Source organism: Momordica charantia (assembly GCF_013281855.1).
Source record: "Momordica charantia cultivar OHB3-1 chromosome 1 unlocalized genomic scaffold, Mcharantia_2.0 BLBB01000001.1, whole genome shotgun sequence".
NCBI lineage: Eukaryota > Viridiplantae > Streptophyta > Magnoliopsida > Cucurbitales > Cucurbitaceae > Momordica > Momordica charantia.
Genome location: NW_028275157.1, coordinates 19,666,807 through 19,682,673, shown reverse-complemented (window position 1 = coordinate 19,682,673; position 15,867 = coordinate 19,666,807). Strand labels below are relative to the sequence as shown.

The 15,867-nt window shown below is 35.5% G+C and overlaps 4 protein-coding genes and 1 long non-coding RNA gene across 6 annotated transcripts; 3 read left to right on the top strand and 2 right to left on the bottom strand.

Annotated features, from left to right (window-relative positions):
- The first annotated feature begins 1,034 nt into the window (after positions 1-1,034).
- LOC111005706 (Tetratricopeptide repeat (TPR)-like superfamily protein) lies at positions 1,035-4,143 on the top strand. Its single transcript, XM_022277316.2, has 2 exons — positions 1,035-2,248; positions 4,004-4,143. The coding sequence occupies exon 1, from the start codon at positions 1,096-1,098 to the stop codon at positions 2,245-2,247; it is 1,152 nt and encodes a 383-aa protein (XP_022133008.1). The 5' UTR covers positions 1,035-1,095; the 3' UTR covers position 2,248; positions 4,004-4,143.
- Positions 4,144-4,195: 52 nt separating this feature from the next.
- LOC111005707 (Polynucleotidyl transferase, ribonuclease H-like superfamily protein) lies at positions 4,196-5,552 on the top strand. Of its 2 annotated transcripts, none has more exons than XM_022277318.2 (5): positions 4,196-4,645; positions 4,737-4,783; positions 4,863-4,926; positions 5,038-5,220; positions 5,325-5,552. In XM_022277318.2, exons 1-5 carry the CDS (start codon positions 4,196-4,198, stop codon positions 5,415-5,417), a joined length of 837 nt encoding a protein of 278 aa, XP_022133010.1. In that variant the 3' UTR covers positions 5,418-5,552. The 2 variants fall into 2 exon arrangements, with proteins under 2 accessions (XP_022133010.1, XP_022133009.1); XM_022277317.2 differs by having other exon boundaries at positions 5,038-5,232.
- Positions 5,049-6,898, bottom strand: LOC148213405 (uncharacterized). The gene is made up of 4 exons (XR_015791059.1): positions 6,058-6,898; positions 5,848-5,926; positions 5,389-5,492; positions 5,049-5,188 (listed from the first exon to the last, which is right to left on the bottom strand). It is a non-coding gene; the product is annotated as an uncharacterized LOC148213405 (long non-coding RNA).
- A 2,730-nt stretch (positions 6,899-9,628) lies between these two features.
- Positions 9,629-12,497, top strand: MIPS1 (myo-inositol-1-phosphate synthase 1). Its single transcript, XM_022277221.2, has 10 exons — positions 9,629-9,967; positions 10,069-10,137; positions 10,341-10,476; positions 10,556-10,803; positions 10,951-11,177; positions 11,266-11,381; positions 11,470-11,646; positions 11,747-11,935; positions 12,018-12,080; positions 12,195-12,497. The coding sequence occupies exons 1-10, from the start codon at positions 9,633-9,635 to the stop codon at positions 12,312-12,314; spliced, it is 1,680 nt and encodes a 559-aa protein (XP_022132913.2). The 5' UTR covers positions 9,629-9,632; the 3' UTR covers positions 12,315-12,497.
- Positions 12,498-14,198: 1,701 nt separating this feature from the next.
- Positions 14,199-15,110, bottom strand: LOC111005696 (protein INCREASED RESISTANCE TO MYZUS PERSICAE 1). The gene is made up of 2 exons (XM_022277299.2): positions 14,744-15,110; positions 14,199-14,641 (listed from the first exon to the last, which is right to left on the bottom strand). The coding sequence occupies exons 1-2, from the start codon at positions 15,046-15,048 to the stop codon at positions 14,467-14,469; spliced, it is 480 nt and encodes a 159-aa protein (XP_022132991.1). The 5' UTR covers positions 15,049-15,110; the 3' UTR covers positions 14,199-14,466.
- Between the last annotated feature and the right edge of the window lie 757 nt (positions 15,111-15,867).

Here is a 15,867-nt window from a genome sequence, read left to right as displayed (position 1 = left end):
CAAGTTACCCTCTCTTTTATTTTGCTGATTTTATTTATTTAACTTTTTTTAAGACTAATTTCATTTATGTTAATTAATTAAGAAATTTATTATAAATATTTGTTTAATATGCATATTTTAAAAAGTACATAACTTCAACTTAGTTGTAATTGGCATCTCCCCATCCTACTTGTTATACTAAAAAAGGGACATTTATTTATTTCTTTTTTAAATTGAGACAATTATTTCACATATGCTAGTTACTTACTTTGATTGTTTTATAATGGAATTACTTGATTTGATTTATTACATATTTAAAAATTAAAAATCACAATTTTATTTATTATTTGTGTAATATTTTCTTTTAATTAAATGCAATTGGAAAAGAGAATTAAGACGCGGAAAGAATGAATCTGCTATTGGAAAATAAAAATAAATTGCCAAGAAAGAAATGAATTGTCGAAAAGCTAAAAATAGCTGCTAGTAAAATAAAGTCGTTGGAATGATTAAAAACATACACTGTTGACTTTTGCATGAAGGTTAGAGCCACGAGAGATGAGAGATGAAAATCAAATGACAACAAACATGGTTAAATTGTGAGTTTTTAGTAAAAAAATGTTAACAAATGTGGTTAATGATTTTGAGGATTAAAAGAATCATGGGTAGGATAATGGAATTTAAAATTTTCTTTGTTGAATATTCTATTAAAATATAAATATGTAATAATACATAAAAATACTAGCCTTGAATGACTATTAATTCATTTAAAAATTAATATATTCTAAAAATATTTATAAATACAATAAGATGATATTAAAAAAAGAAAGATATTTATTGAGGATAATTTAACGACAAAAAAATCTGATTCAAATCTCAAAATCTATATTTATTTATAATTATAAATATATAAAAAATGTGAAATATCATGTCTTTGTCTATTGTCTAATACGAGCCCGACAATTATTAAACGAGCCCAATAAGAAGATCATTTGGTTTTGGGCTAGCTGGGCCTGGAATCGTTCGGACCAACATAAATTACAAGCCCACGTTGTCCGGTCTTCCCTCACCTGTGTATGAGATCCCGGCGGGTTCTGAATCTCTGATTCATCGCGCGAAATGGAAATGGAGTCACCCGATTCTCAGACTCAGAGAATTTCTGATTCCGAAACCCTAAGTTCAGGCATCGAGGAATTGACGATATCGTCGGACCCGCTAACCTGTAAGTTCAGTTCGCTCAACAATCTAGCCCACGAGCTTTCCTCTCTTCAGGATCACGCGTCCCGTGGATCATGGCGTTCAATTACAGATAAGGTTTCTAGGGCACGATCTCTCTCCTTGCTGCAGAAGCCCCATGACCACCTCACCTACCTCTCTTTCAATGTCCTTGCCCTCGTCAAACTCCGTCGTTTCGTGGAAGCTTTGGCGGAGCTCGATTCTCTGGAAGATCTCGATAGTTCTCAGTACCGGTATGAATCGTATCCAAGTGTGTACCCTAATCGGACCGGCTCGATGGTCCCCTTTTCACTCCGCTGGCTGCACGCCCTGCTCCCTATCAAAATGGGTGAGCGTCAAGAAGGGTTGGACCGGTTCTACGAACTTCTGGATTTTGTACAGTCAAAATTGGAGGATAAAGAGACGAAAAGGCTCGATGCCTCAGTGAATCTGTGGAAGAAAAGGGAAGTGTTTGTGACGAACTGCATTATTGGTTATCATTTGAGTAACAAAGAGTTTTCTGTTTGTTTAAGTCTGATTGATAATTTGCTTAGTCGGGATTTTTCAGACCCTGCTCTGATTTCAAAACTTGGGTATATCCAAATGCACGTTGGTGATATAGACGGTGCGAAGCGTTCGTTTAATCGGATTGAGGAGATGGTTAAAGAGGGAAAGAGCAGTGGGTCATTGAGCGAGGTGGAGATTAAAAACCTTGTGAACAGGAACAAGGCGTTGGTGTTTATGGTGGGTAAAGACTATCTATCGGCAGTGAGGGAATACGAGGAGTGCATCGAGAGGGACCATACGGACGTCGTGGCCATTAACAACAAGGCTCTTTGCTTGATGTACTTGCGGGATTTAGCAGATTCCATTAAGGTGTTGGAAAATGCTCTGGAAAGAGTTCCCACTGTGGCTCTCAATGAAACAGTGATCGTGAATCTGTGTAGTATGTATGAATTGGCTTACGTTAATCACTCTGATATTAAGAGAACGCTCAATAGCTGGATTGCCCGTGTTGCTCCTGATGATTTTGATTCTTCGAGTACTCGGATTTAAGGTAGTTTCTGGTGTATTTACCTTCAACATAAAATCTTATGCACGAATTTGTGCCCCACTTTTTTAAGCCTGTGGGTTTTAAGTTTATCTATGTATGAATGGGTGTCATCTGCCTCCTTGTCTATCTACTGTGTTATAAGTTGTAGCCTGTGAGTTGCCTTCTAGAATGGTCTGGTAATTGTTAGTGCCATGAAAATGGTGTATTGAGTTGGTTAACTGTTATGCTGGAATAAACGTAGAACTTTGCTTCCTTACCTTTTACCAAATAGCGGTTGATGGTCCTTTTTGTCTAAAGCCTCACGGGATTGAATTTGTCTGCATTTCTAATGATTTTGTGTCTGCTCTGAGTGGTAACTAGTAATATAGCCAATCCAATATCCACTCGTTCTAGACCAATAAATGCATCCCAGCCAGTCAAATCCCTTTTCTTTTGTCTGAGATTCAACTTATCTTCATGCTTACTGATCAAAACTGGTTCAACTCCTTGAGAGAATAGTGTTGAAGGAAGGTTGAGGAAAGGGGGCATTTGAAGTGGAGGATTTCCTCGGATATTTCTTATTTCCATACCGAATTTTCTATTATTGGCAATTCCTTGGCTTCTTTTTTTCCATTTGAGTGAGACATCATTTTATCAATTGGGTCATTGCAATGCTACAACAAGGCTATTTACTGAGCTACTGATTTATTCTTTACATTCTTACTGTATTAGTTAGATTTCATGTAGTCCAGAGTTAAAAGAGGGGAGGCTAGGATTCGGAAGCAATATTTCCTACTCCTCAAAACTTTATTTCATGTTGAATCTGTAATTTTAATTGAGGTTCCACCATGATTCATGAATGATGCATGTACTGAACAAAATTGAATTTGTTCTCTTTTCATAATTTCTTTCTTAAAGAATAAATTTGCTTTGCTTTGGAAATGCTTTGATCAGGATTTTTTTCTCTACAAAAACTATCTTACATGTGCAGTAAATATATGAATAAAAACTCTTGGGAGCTGCCTAAGTTTATTTCTGGGAAGCTAATCTAAATTGAATTAACAACCGTATTCAAACGACACCATGGCCATTAAAAAATTTTGCCTTTTTTTTTTCTCTCCTTTTCTTTAGGGCGCTGCAAAATTGATATAAAAAGGATCTCTCTGCCCTGTGTTTATTGTTTCTCGGGTAATTTTCATTTTTTTAGCTGGACAATTACGAAGGGGGAGATCACCTTTAGAATGGTTAATAGGTGCCTTAACCATTTAAATTATGTTTAAATTGATAATCTTTAATTAGTTTGATGAAGGGAATTTTATAAATGGGGTCGATACAATATGAATGTTTTTGGGTTGATTATTGACCATTAATGTTTAAGAAATTAATAATTTTTTTATTTCAAAATTTCAAAATTCGTGACATGAGTTATTGCCCAAAGGCAAATCAAACAAGTCCATGCATCTTTATTTTAGGTTTTTCCGTGGCCTAAATTCTCATCCCACATATACGGCTAAATATATTAACTTAAATTTTATTTTATCTTTTCATTGATTAATTAAGAGTAGCAAAAATATGGAAAGAAATATATGATAGGGCAGAATCATCTTCGTTAAGAAGACCTGGCTTCAAAGGTTCCATCAATATTCCAAAACGATACTGCTTGAAAATAGTTTTTGCTGTCATATCAAAAAGCAATAGAAAAGATGCAACAAAAGTCATTCTTAACGTTTCTTTATGATCAATTTTCTGTTAATCTGGAGTTTGGTTTGCAAAGAACAGCCTCCGGAAGCTAAGGACTTCTTCATCCAAGGACCAAGCTCTTGACTTTAGCTTCAAGACAATCAAACCCCCTACACCAAGAATCCTCTCTTTTCTTCACCCATTTATAAACCACTCCATTCCCATGGCGTCGAAGACTAAGAACACAAACAAAACAAAACTTGAGCCTGCAACTATTTCCCAGAATACCCAATGGAGGCTTCAAGTTCGTGCAAGGATGGTGCAGCCGAGATCGTCTTCTTCGACTTGGAAACCACGGTGCCGAATAGAGTGGGGCAGCGGTTTCGAGTATTGGAATTTGGTGCCATTGTTGTCTGCCCCCTTAAGCTCGTGGAGCTTGAGAGCTTCACCACCCTCATTAGACCAACGGATTTGTCAGCCGTCACTTCGAGGTCCAGCCGACGTGACGGGATAACAAGAGAAACCGTTGCAACTGCACCATTGTTTGAGGAAGTTGCGGACAAGATATTCAGCATCTTGAATGGAAGGATATGGGCAGGCCATAACATTCAAAGATTTGACTGTGTTCGTATCAGGGAGGCGTTTGCAGAGATTGGCAGGCCTGCTCCTACGCCAGTCGGGATGGTTGATTCTTTAGGAGTCTTAACTGCAAAGTTTGGCAAGAGAGCTGGAAATATGAAGGTAAGAAAACAACATTAGAATTAGAATCATGAAAAAGAAAATCATAACATCCAGAATAGAATCCTCATATTTTGAACTGTTTCATGTTTAGATGGCATCATTGGCTTCTTACTTTCAGCTGGGGCAGCAAAAGCACAGGTACATAATATTAGATCAACTCCCTCCCTCTGCCTTTTTGTTATAATATCACTTTGGTTCACAAAAGTTCCTTTTGCAGGAGCCTCGACGATGTTCGTATGAATCTAGAGGTCCTCAAGCATTGTGCTACTGTTCTGTTTCTGGTATGTGCACAAAAGTTTCGACCATTTATGCAGCTCTTCTTGCATACCTGAGTTATGTAAATGGAATTTCTCTTTGTGGGTCACCTCTGATTTCGCTAATTTCTCTACCAGGAATCGACCCTCCCAAGCATATTACACGGAAAGTGGAAAACTTCATCCACCACAACAACTCGAAACAGAGCCAACGGGAAGTTGCATTGCAGAGAAGAAAGTAGTCGAAAATCTCCTCCAACGTCACCAGGATATCAACTGAGATCAGTTCCTTATGCAAGAGAGAGATTGGGAATTGGAAAGGTTCAGTTACAGGTCTTTCTTTAAATGTCAATGATATTTCATATATACATATATGGTGAAATTTTTTTCCAATCAACTGATGAAAACCTGCTTATTTGAAACAGATGACAGAAAAGGTAAAGAATGTACTCTGCAGAGCTCAGGGAAAACAGAATTTTGACATCTTACTCGAACATTCTCGTTCGCTGCTACGATGACTCGAACCAAATAGATATACCATCTTGTTGATAAGAACCTTGTCATTTGGAAAGTGTTTCTTCTTGGGAGAGATTCTTTAATGCACATACATGAAAATTGAAAACATAAGCAGCAATCAAACAGTTGATTTTTTACTTTGATCTCTTGAATTAAGAAGGTGACAAAGGATGCAGTTTTTACTGTACATAAGCTTCATAAATGAATCGAATTTATATTAAAGAAGGTGACAAAGGATGCACCTTTTACTGTACATAAGCTTCATAAATGAATCAAAGGTAATAAAGAGTTTCTTGGAAAGGAAAACAGCTTTTAAAATAGAGTTGCCTACATTATAAGTAAATCTATTTCCTTAATGAAAAATCCACGAAGACAATGAAATATTGTGAATCCAAATTACAAAGAACAAATCCTTTTGAAGTAGTCCTTTACTTCCATTTATATCCGATTCAATGAAAGTTGTAACGCTTGGATATCATCATTTTATCATCCAGATTTGCCGCTACAGCTTCTGCAATAGTCAAGAAGGTCTTCATTTCTATAGTGCTAAGGAAGTTAACCAATCTTTACATAATAACGTTGGAAGAAATTTGAACATCTTAGATGTTAAGGATCTCACGTTAAAAAGAAAAGGAACCTTACCACGGTTTATAAATTGATTTTGAGATGGAACTCCATGAATATTGATATGGTATCAGAGCTCAAATACGTTTTCTTTTTGAACAGTTTTCAAAAATCTCCTTTCTAAGCGCCATTTCTCCTCCCATCAAGTTTTAAAAATGCATAATTTTCTGAGAAAGCAAAATAATTGGCGCACACTCGATCCAACGAAAACATGTTAAATACAGAGGCTCCAATTCCATTCCAACAAAAGTTTGATAGGAAAAAACTAAAGGGAAGTGATGGGTGTCTCTTTCATGACCTCCTTTAATTTACAACCTCATCTATTCTTCCCTCTCTTGATTGTAATAATTGAAATGAACAGCCTCAAAAATAATGTACAAACTTCTTTTCTTGCTTTATTTATTTCGATTACTTATTACAGAATAAATTTAACATGCAGGCCTCCAATTCACGAGATCTCCTCTCCAATACCAGACTCTTCGGAAAAGTGGGTTTTAAAAACAGACACTTTTGCTTTTGGATTGGAGAAATGGAAAAAAGAAAAAAGAGAGAAACAAAAGGAAAGCCATTAATTGAAGTGTTGAAAAGCTTTGTTCCAACCCGAATTCCAAACCATCACAGTCCAGAAACGCATAGGCTCGGCGCTGCTTCGGAGTTATTGGAACTGACAAAGAATTGAAATCACAAGTTTCTTTCAATTTCCAAATAGTTCATGGCTCTGGTCTCTTACCATTTCTGTATGAACAAACCCATGTGACTCTTTTCATCTCATCTTGGATTTTATGCCACCCAATTACATCCAATTATTGAACCATCTTATTATTAATAGTGTCAAATTATTTGTGTTTCGATTTTCAATCACAAAATCGCCCAAATGATGAAAATAAACTGTAAGAAATAATCCTACTATAGCTAGGAATGAATAATAATAATAATGGGCCCTCCTGCACAAACACATTATTAAGGAGGATGCGTTCTGGATTACCATGTATAATTTCATCAAAGCCTATTCATGCTGATTGCTGCCTCTAGTATTATCCTACCGATCCAACACTGTTCTTCTTAACAATCCACCGCCACATCCTTTGTTGCTTTTATCATAGGATAATTTTCTCTTTTTTTAAGAAGATTAAGCTCGCTGTCAAATTCAACTGTATATATTAAATGTATTTAATTAAATATGCTCACTCTTCGTTCCCCTTTGTTTCACCTTTCATTTATAGGCTTTTGTCGTTTTGGTATCCCCTCCAAGTTTGTCCACGTCACATGTTATGGACATCTCTGGAACGTGGGCGAGAGAGCGAGTCCTCGTCAGACTAAAATCAAAGGCAAGACATTACATTACTCAAAAAGCTTATTTTAGAAAAATTATTAGAGGAAGTTGTCACTCATGATTAAGGAAGATTATATACATATATATATATATTGTTGGTTTTTTGGGCCTAAATCTCAATTAATTTTAATTTAATTAATTAATATTTTGATGATAACAAACGCACTTAATATTAATTGTTTCTGGTGTGTAAGATTATTATTATAAAGCATAAATTTATTATCAATTTCGATCATATTATATGATTTATTGATAATATATATTGTGTTTATTGATAATTTTAGTGTTTTTAAGTATCCACAACGTACGAAGAAATTATGAGTAAAATAAATTAAAAGAAAAAATACAAGAAGATGATGCAGCGGCTAAACCAACCAAACGGACTAATGAAATAGCTACACGTGACGAGATATATTTACTTAAAGAAAATAACGGTGAAAGAAAAAGAAAAGAAAAGGAAAAGTTAAAAAAAAAAATTAAAAGAAAAACAAAGTTACATTAGGTAATTTGTTAAAAAAAATCATGTCATGCATGCTGGCGGACTAACCGTTAAAAGTTTTTTTATTATATATATATAATTATTTTATTCAATTAAATCACGTTTTGAGTGATTTCCTTCCCCAATTAAATTTGTTTTAAATTTAAATTTGATTTCAGATATTTTTTTTTTAACTTTTCCTCATCTATTTGCACCATTCATTCTTTCAAATTTTCAACAACAATTTCCTCTTCAATTTTCTCTCTAATCTCTTCGTATTTTTATCTCCAAAATTTCAATGTTCTTATAAATTTTCTGGACAACTTTTATTTTCTTTTAGCCATTTGAGTGCTTTTATTTATAAGTATTTATCTTACAAATTTGGGAGCAAAATTTGTAAATCCACTCTTTGTAAGAGATTGTAAGTTCTTCATTTTCCAAATTCATTGTAAGGGTTGCTCTTGAACCCGAAAAAGAGTATTTGTAACGGTTTTATCCTGAACCGTGGAATGGATCGAGTTTGTTCTTGCTCCCGTAAAAAGAACTTTGTACCGGTTGAACTCTAAACCATGGAAAGAGTCAAGTTCTTCAATTGAACACCTAAGAGGAACTTGGAGAGTGGAGTAGGTCGACTGTTGCCGAACCACTATAAATTTCCGGTGTCATTTTCTCTAGCTTCTCTATTTAATTTTTGAAATTAATTTTTTTACTACAAATTCCATAAAATTTAAATGTTCGAATTTGTTATTCATGTTTATGGTCAATATTTATATTTGAATTATTTGACTGGTGAATTACTTAAGGTGTTTGTATTGTTGTTTAATTTTGAGTTAAAATCATTTGTTTATAAAAAATTTATTTATTTATTTAAATTGGACCAACTGCAGTAAAAAGTTTAAAAAGTTTCATTAAATCCTATTCACTCCTTTAGACTTGTCATAACGATTCAACATGTAAATCTAAAGTAGGTTGAGTTCAACTTGTCTAAGGTTATACATTAATGGACCTCTAAAAAATAGATAAATAAATTATTAAAATAATATTATGTCACTAACTTTTAAAAAAATAACATTCAAATAATTTAATTCATCCAACTCAAATATCACAAGCAATCTCTCTTGGATTTGAAACTACATTTTTTCTTTTTTTTTTTTCCGTAAATTTAAGAATTGCATGAATATTGATATGTTAAATACCAAAAAAAATATCAAATCTAAAAATAGAACCGGATCGGAATTGGTGAATTGAATGCGAAAAAAATGAGTATCGAAATGAACGTTGAGGATCTAATAAGAAATTGTCAAGAACCGTCAACTCTTCTCCAGCTCACATTTTCCTAATATGGTCCACAGATCGTAGGCTTGCACCACGTGTCAGAACATTACGCCCTCCTCCTTTTTCTTCATCAAACAAATTCTCAGCGGTTTCTTTTTTTGTTGGATGGAAAATTCTCAAAATCTCTAATATGGCTCAACTCCCCAAAGGATTAAGGAAGGTGAAGGGTGGCAAAATTTCCCTACTAAATTCATGCCTCCTCCAATTAAGATGTGTCAAGTATATTTATTATTATACAAAAAGGAAAATAAATATTTTTTAAATAGAGTCCACGTATATACTCTAAATAAACCACCATCTAATAAAAAAAACTTAAATTGATAAGGTAAATTTAATTCATATACATAGGTGTAAGGTTTGGTGGGCCACAGTGCCATTCATGCATGCCACGTGTCAACTGTTCAGTTGCGTTTTGTGTCTATAAATTGAATGCATTGGCATGAAGCGATGAATCACGCATTACAGCAGGCTGAGGTTCAGAACCGGATTTCTCTCTTCCATTGCCATCGGATAGAGCTCATTCGATTGAGTCCCAAATTTCCCATTTATTATTTCTTCCTCTCTTCTTGTATTTCTCGGAAAGAGATTAAAAAGATGTTCATCGACAGCTTTAAGGTTGAGAGTCCCAATGTGAAATACACAGAGAATGAGATTCATTCTATGTATGACTATGAGACCACGGAACTTATCCATGAGAATAAGAACGGTAGCTATCAGTGGACAGTCAAGCCCAAGATTGTCAAATACGAATTCAAGACTGATACCCGCCTCCCAAAACTAGGGTTTGTTTCTTTATCCCCTTCGTTTGGATCATTAGATTTCTAGAATTTGTTATTTTGATTCTCTGGTCTCTCGATAAGAAAATTTGTTATGTATTGTGTAGGGTTATGCTTGTTGGATGGGGTGGAAACAATGGTTCAACCCTTACTGGGGGTGTTATTGCCAATCGAGAGTAAGATTTCTTTCGTTTTTAAATGTGATCAAGAAATGTAATTTTGTTGTCTATATTTATTGTTTTTTGGTCTATGTTCGATCGGATGGTTATTTGGGTTTGGGCAATTCCTCCACCCACTTTTTTGTTTGTATTTGAGTTGGGTTTCTTCTTAATTAATTTTTTATAACTTTTGAACATGTATGCGTTAAAATAATCTCCAGAGGAATCTCCTGGGCAACTAAGGATAAAGTTCAACCAGCCAACTATTTTGGCTCATTGACCCAGGCTTCGTCTATCCGCGTGGGTTCTTACAATGGCGAGGAGATATATGCCCCATTTAAAAGCCTCCTACCTATGGTATTAACTTTTTGAGTTTTAAAGGGAGGGGAAGGTCCTGTAAATCGAATCTGTTTTGTTAATCCCCAATATTCTACAGGTTAATCCAGATGACATTGTGTTTGGAGGGTGGGACATTAGCGACATGAGCTTGGCAGATGCCATGGCAAGGGCCAAGGTGTTTGATATTGACCTGCAAAAGCAATTGAGGCCCTACATGGAATCCATGGTCCCGCTCCCTGGGATCTATGACCCTGATTTTATAGCCGCTAATCAAGATTCCAGAGCCAACAATGTGATCAAAGGAACCAAGAAAGAACAAGTCCAAAAAGTCATAAATGATATCAAGTAACATGCTCTACTTTGATTCTGTTTTGGGCCTTTGGCACATTCAATTTTTTCAGATACCCATGTTCTCTAATCTGCAGTAAAAAGTAAAGGAAGTGAATATTTTACATTTTAATCTAATTCTCTGGGTCCTATTGTGATTATTAGGGAGTTTAAGGAGAAGAGTAAAGTGGATAAAGTGGTTGTGCTTTGGACTGCCAACACAGAGAGGTACAGCAATGTGGTTGTGGGGCTGAATGACACAATGGAGAGCCTTTTAGCTTCACTGGACAAAAACGAGGCTGAAATATCTCCTTCTACCTTATATGCAATTGCCTGTGTTCTTGAAAATGTCCCTTTTATCAACGGAAGCCCACAGAACACCTTCGTCCCTGGTATGATCTAAGCTTTACATTCTGTTCTCTTACTTGAATGATCATAGGCATCAAACATTCTGAGTTTTTGGGTTGTAATCTTCCACAGGGTTGATTGATTTGGCTATTAGAAGGAACAGTTTGATTGGAGGAGATGACTTTAAGAGTGGTCAAACCAAGATGAAATCTGTCCTAGTGGATTTTCTAGTCGGGGCTGGTATCAAGGTAGAAATTTAACACAAAAATTTGTTTGATTTTCATCTTGCCCATGAAACCAGTGAAACCTTCCTCTTATTTGTGATCTTTTTTACAGCCAACTTCAATTGTGAGCTACAACCATCTTGGAAACAATGATGGAATGAATCTCTCTGCCCCACAAACCTTCCGCTCCAAAGAAATATCAAAGAGCAATGTGGTGGACGACATGGTGTCGAGCAATGGCATCTTGTACGAACCAGGGGAGCATCCTGACCATATTGTGGTGATCAAGGTGCTTCTTCTTTTGCTTCTTCTTCATTGAAGCCTTTCCTCTTTACTGTGTTATTTTGCCTGAATTGTGAAGCGTTTTTTTTTTTTTTTGGGATTTTTAGTATGTACCATACGTTGGAGACAGCAAGAGAGCCATGGATGAGTACACATCAGAGATATTCATGGGTGGGAAGAGCACCATAGTGCTGCACAACACATGCGAGGACTCCCTTTTGGCCGCTCCCATTATCCTTGATCTAGTTCTGCTTGCTGAGCTCAGTTCTCGCATCCAGCTCAAGGCTGAAGGAGAGGTGGGTTTGGGTTTAAACTTTGCATCTTTTGAAACTAAACTAAAAGATGGAGATTGAAGAGGAGTTGATTGTTTTTTTGCAGGAGAAGTTTCATTCATTCCATCCAGTGGCTACAATACTGAGCTATCTCACCAAGGCTCCTCTTGTAAGTACAAAACTGATCTTCTTCTTCTTCTTCTTCTTCTTCTTCTTCTAGTGCTGAACTCTGGCTGAACCAGCAATAGAACTCATAATAACTGAGAGTTTGTGGAAAACACAGGTTCCCCCAGGCACACCAGTGGTGAATGCCCTGTCGAAGCAAAGGGCGATGTTGGAGAACATTTTGAGGGCATGTGTTGGGCTGGCGCCTGAGAATAATATGATCTTGGAATACAAGTGAAAAATGCCACTTCTGCTTTCCTAGTTTCAGTTCGATGTAATTGATGCTCTTGTCTCAGCAATGTGCATTTTATTTTTCTTTTTTAGAGCAGGAAGCTTCTGTGTGAAGGCTGTTGTCTTGTGATTCAACAGCATCCCTTAATGAGGAAAGGGGAGTATGATATATAATTAACGGGTTAAACTACTCTCAGTGTGCAAGTTAACGGTACATTTTCAATATAAACTTGTGGACGTTTCGATACAAAATAGAACACACTTTATATAAGTTGAATGTTGGCATACATTCACAAAAGCCATAATCTTTAATAAACATTTATATACCAGTATATTGTTAGTATTAGTCACCAACACCAAAAAAACGTATGTTTTATTTTTAACTTGGTAAGTCTAAAATGTTTATGAGAAATTAATCTTGGCACATTGTGGCTGCAGTTTTACACCTTCACAGAATGAAAGATAAATTTCAAAAATATATTTTAATATAGCAATTAACAAATTTCTTCTCTGCACCACATCAAATAGTTTTTTAACAAATAATTAAGACTTAAAAATGGTATAGAAAGTGACTTTCTAGAAAAAGTAAAATTTTTTTTTCTAGATATGGGAGTTTGAAACTCGATTTTAAGACAGTAGAGGTTAATTATAATTGAACTATACTCATATTGACAGTTATATTTGTATTATAACACAAATATAAATGACAATATATTGAAATATTTATGCATTAGGGTGTTCCACGAGGGAGTTGTTATATCAATGCCTTCATTATTTGGGACGATTTGGGTGAATTTGAAGTACATAGTTCAATGGTAAAAATGTCTCCAACCAAAAGGTTGTGAGTTCGAACTTTCATCATCTATGTTATACTAAAAGAAATAAAGATGAAAACATGTGCATATAGTTATGTTATGTATATTATTAATATATTTGATGTACAATTGTTGTCGATCAAAGATTATAATAATAATAATAATAAAAAGATTGTATTAACAACTACACTGACATCTTTTATGTATTGCATATGGCTCACCATAGAATTTATTTTTACCTTCTATGGAAGGAATAGAAAATAGAGAATCTATTAGACCAAATAGAAAATAGATTATCTATTAGACCTAAATCAATAAAGTGCTTCATATATATATATATAGACACATACACTATTCTATATGTTGACGCACGTTATCTATATGTTTTTATATTTATGTTTGTTATATGAAAAAAAAGAAATTATATAGAAAGGGTTCTTTCTTTAAATGTTAAAAAAACGTAAAAAGGGGTTTTTTAATATTATTTTTAACAATCAAATTTATTAGGTTTTATTGAGTTCATGACCATTTTCTCTCTTTTTTTTTTTTTATAACTTCGGCAATTTTTTGAAAAAAATTGGGGAAAAGTGGCTATTTATGTGAATAGCCCAAATGCTTACCACTGTGGGCCTTGGCTTGGTGACTAAGGGCCCAACGCTAATTTCGATATACATATTTAGCTGATTTTCAGGCACTATTTACCATAACGTCAAAGCGTTAAAACTTTCTACAATACTTTTATGACAAATAGTTAAATAAAAATAATTTGATACGAAGAATATATCGAAGTGCTAATTCGAATATTATGATTTTATAAAATAAAACAGGTAAATATTGATTCAGAATTTTACGTATTTAAGAAATAAAACTTAGATTTTAAAAATTACATCCATATGCATAAACATTACATCCCACACCATTATAATTAACGAAAAGTTTCTGGAATATTTTACAGTGGCTTATGAGAGAGAAAATGAATTATAAAATTAACTTATTTTACAAATACGTATTTTACTGTTAAAAAGAAAAGATTTTTTATTCTGTAAAGTATATAGTAGTTATAGACTCTTCAGTCATACCAAATCACGAAATTACAATATCTAAGATAAAAGTCTACATCAAATAATAATTCGCCCACAGCTTTTTCAATTTCCCTTTTTCTTTTTAGATCTTCTAAGTATTCTGTTTGTACAAGTTACTGAAAAATTAAAATACCATATGACATGGTAGTAACCTCCAACAACTAGACAGCTGGCGAGCGGAGAGGCAGCGGCGGAGGCGGAATCGGTGGTGGTGGAATCATATTAATTAATGAAAATCTTGTCCAACTGTTTGTGGTCCCTCTCATAAGCGGCCGCCACCGTCTTGGCCCTTCCTCGACCCCCTCCCGGCCGCCGTCGACAACGGCGCATGCCGCTCATCTTTCTTCTTCGACCCTGCCGCTCCGTACACCTCTCTTCTCTCGTCTTGTTTTATTTGCTTCTCTCTGCACTCCGAACTACAAAACGCAGTGTCTCCTCTGCACGTGACATCGAATCAATAATTTTAAAAAAATATATATATAAAGATACTCAGAAGGAAAATGATAAATAATTTGCTCTCGGTGTGTACCTCTACCTACCTGTACATGTAGATGTCGCGGCCGGCAACGAGGCGGCGTTTGCAGAGGCCGCACGTGCGGAGGAAGTGATCGGGAGGTGGCTGCACGAGATCACGTGGCGACGGATTTCTTGGATTGGCGATGGTAGTTTGGGCCGGAATGGCGAGGTGGCGTATTTGTGCAGCCGCCGTGGCGCGGGGATCAGTAATTAGGTCGTGATTTTGATCGGACGGCTCTTCTGGTTCGACGTCGGGTAGATCCGGCGTGATTCCGGTCATACTGGCGGTTCTCTTGATCGGAGGGCGAGGACGCTTCCCCAGCAGCATCTTGTTGATGGGAGGAAGAAGAGGGAGGAGAGCGGGGGGTGGACTCGGAGACTACGCCATGGCAATTTATGGAAGGTGGGGGAAGAGAGAGAATGAGGATCATGAATGCTGAGAGCGAATCTTGGCCGTTGCTTGCGGGCACCACGTACGAGAGAGCCCACGTCACGCCTTTTTCATTTTATTATTTTTTTTTTTGGGTTAAATTTGTCTCTCTTTCCTCCAATAACTGTAAAGTAAAAATGTTATTCAATTATTTGACGTTTACCGAAAATGAAATAAATCATGGGGAAGTATGGCTGTATACTAAGGGGACTCAAAGGCACCCGGAATGAAACTCACATTCCCTCTTCATGTCGAATCAGAATCGGATTCCCGCTCAGCTATTCACCCTCTCTAAAGCGATGACGTAGATGTAACAGAAATTTGCATCTACAGAATCGTTGAGTTGTACTCCAGTTACTATGAAATGAATCTTTGACTTTCAATTTTATTCATTTCAATTAAAATAATTTAACTATATACCAGATCTAGTCTTTTTTCTTATTTGAACATAACGTGTGGAGGTGAGAGGTTGAACCCACAACCTCCTAATTGAAGATATATGTCAATCACCTGCTAAAATAGACTTATTTTGTTTTGATTAAAAAAAAAGATGGATTGAGATTTGATTTACGTATATCATACTTAATTAATTAATGAGACCACTAGAGAGACTCGTGTATTATTATTAATCAAGCATGTGTTAAACCATTTATCATTATCCATTACAATATTGACGAGATAAAATCTTTCTCATTAATTTAGATATTTCCATTAACT

Excerpts from the sequence above, each read along its gene's own strand:
- LOC111005706 (XM_022277316.2), top strand. The coding sequence starts at position 1,096 with ATGGAAATGGAGTCACCCGATTCTCAGACTCAGAGAATTTCTGATTCC.
- LOC111005707 (XM_022277317.2), top strand. The coding sequence starts at position 4,196 with ATGGAGGCTTCAAGTTCGTGCAAGGATGGTGCAGCCGAGATCGTCTTC. Across the intron at positions 4,646-4,736 it reads AGAGAGCTGGAAATATGAAG|ATGGCATCATTGGCTTCTTA; the intron begins GTAAGAAAACAA and ends TTTCATGTTTAG. Across the intron at positions 4,927-5,037 it reads GTGCTACTGTTCTGTTTCTG|GAATCGACCCTCCCAAGCAT; the intron begins GTATGTGCACAA and ends TTTCTCTACCAG.
- MIPS1 (XM_022277221.2), top strand. The coding sequence starts at position 9,633 with ATGAATCACGCATTACAGCAGGCTGAGGTTCAGAACCGGATTTCTCTC. Across the intron at positions 11,178-11,265 it reads ACAGAACACCTTCGTCCCTG|GGTTGATTGATTTGGCTATT; the intron begins GTATGATCTAAG and ends AATCTTCCACAG. Across the intron at positions 12,081-12,194 it reads ATCTCACCAAGGCTCCTCTT|GTTCCCCCAGGCACACCAGT; the intron begins GTAAGTACAAAA and ends TGGAAAACACAG.
- LOC111005696 (XM_022277299.2), bottom strand. The coding sequence starts at position 15,048 with ATGCTGCTGGGGAAGCGTCCTCGCCCTCCGATCAAGAGAACCGCCAGT. Across the intron at positions 14,642-14,743 it reads CGCGACATCTACATGTACAG|AGGAGACACTGCGTTTTGTA; the intron begins GTAGGTAGAGGT and ends TGTCACGTGCAG.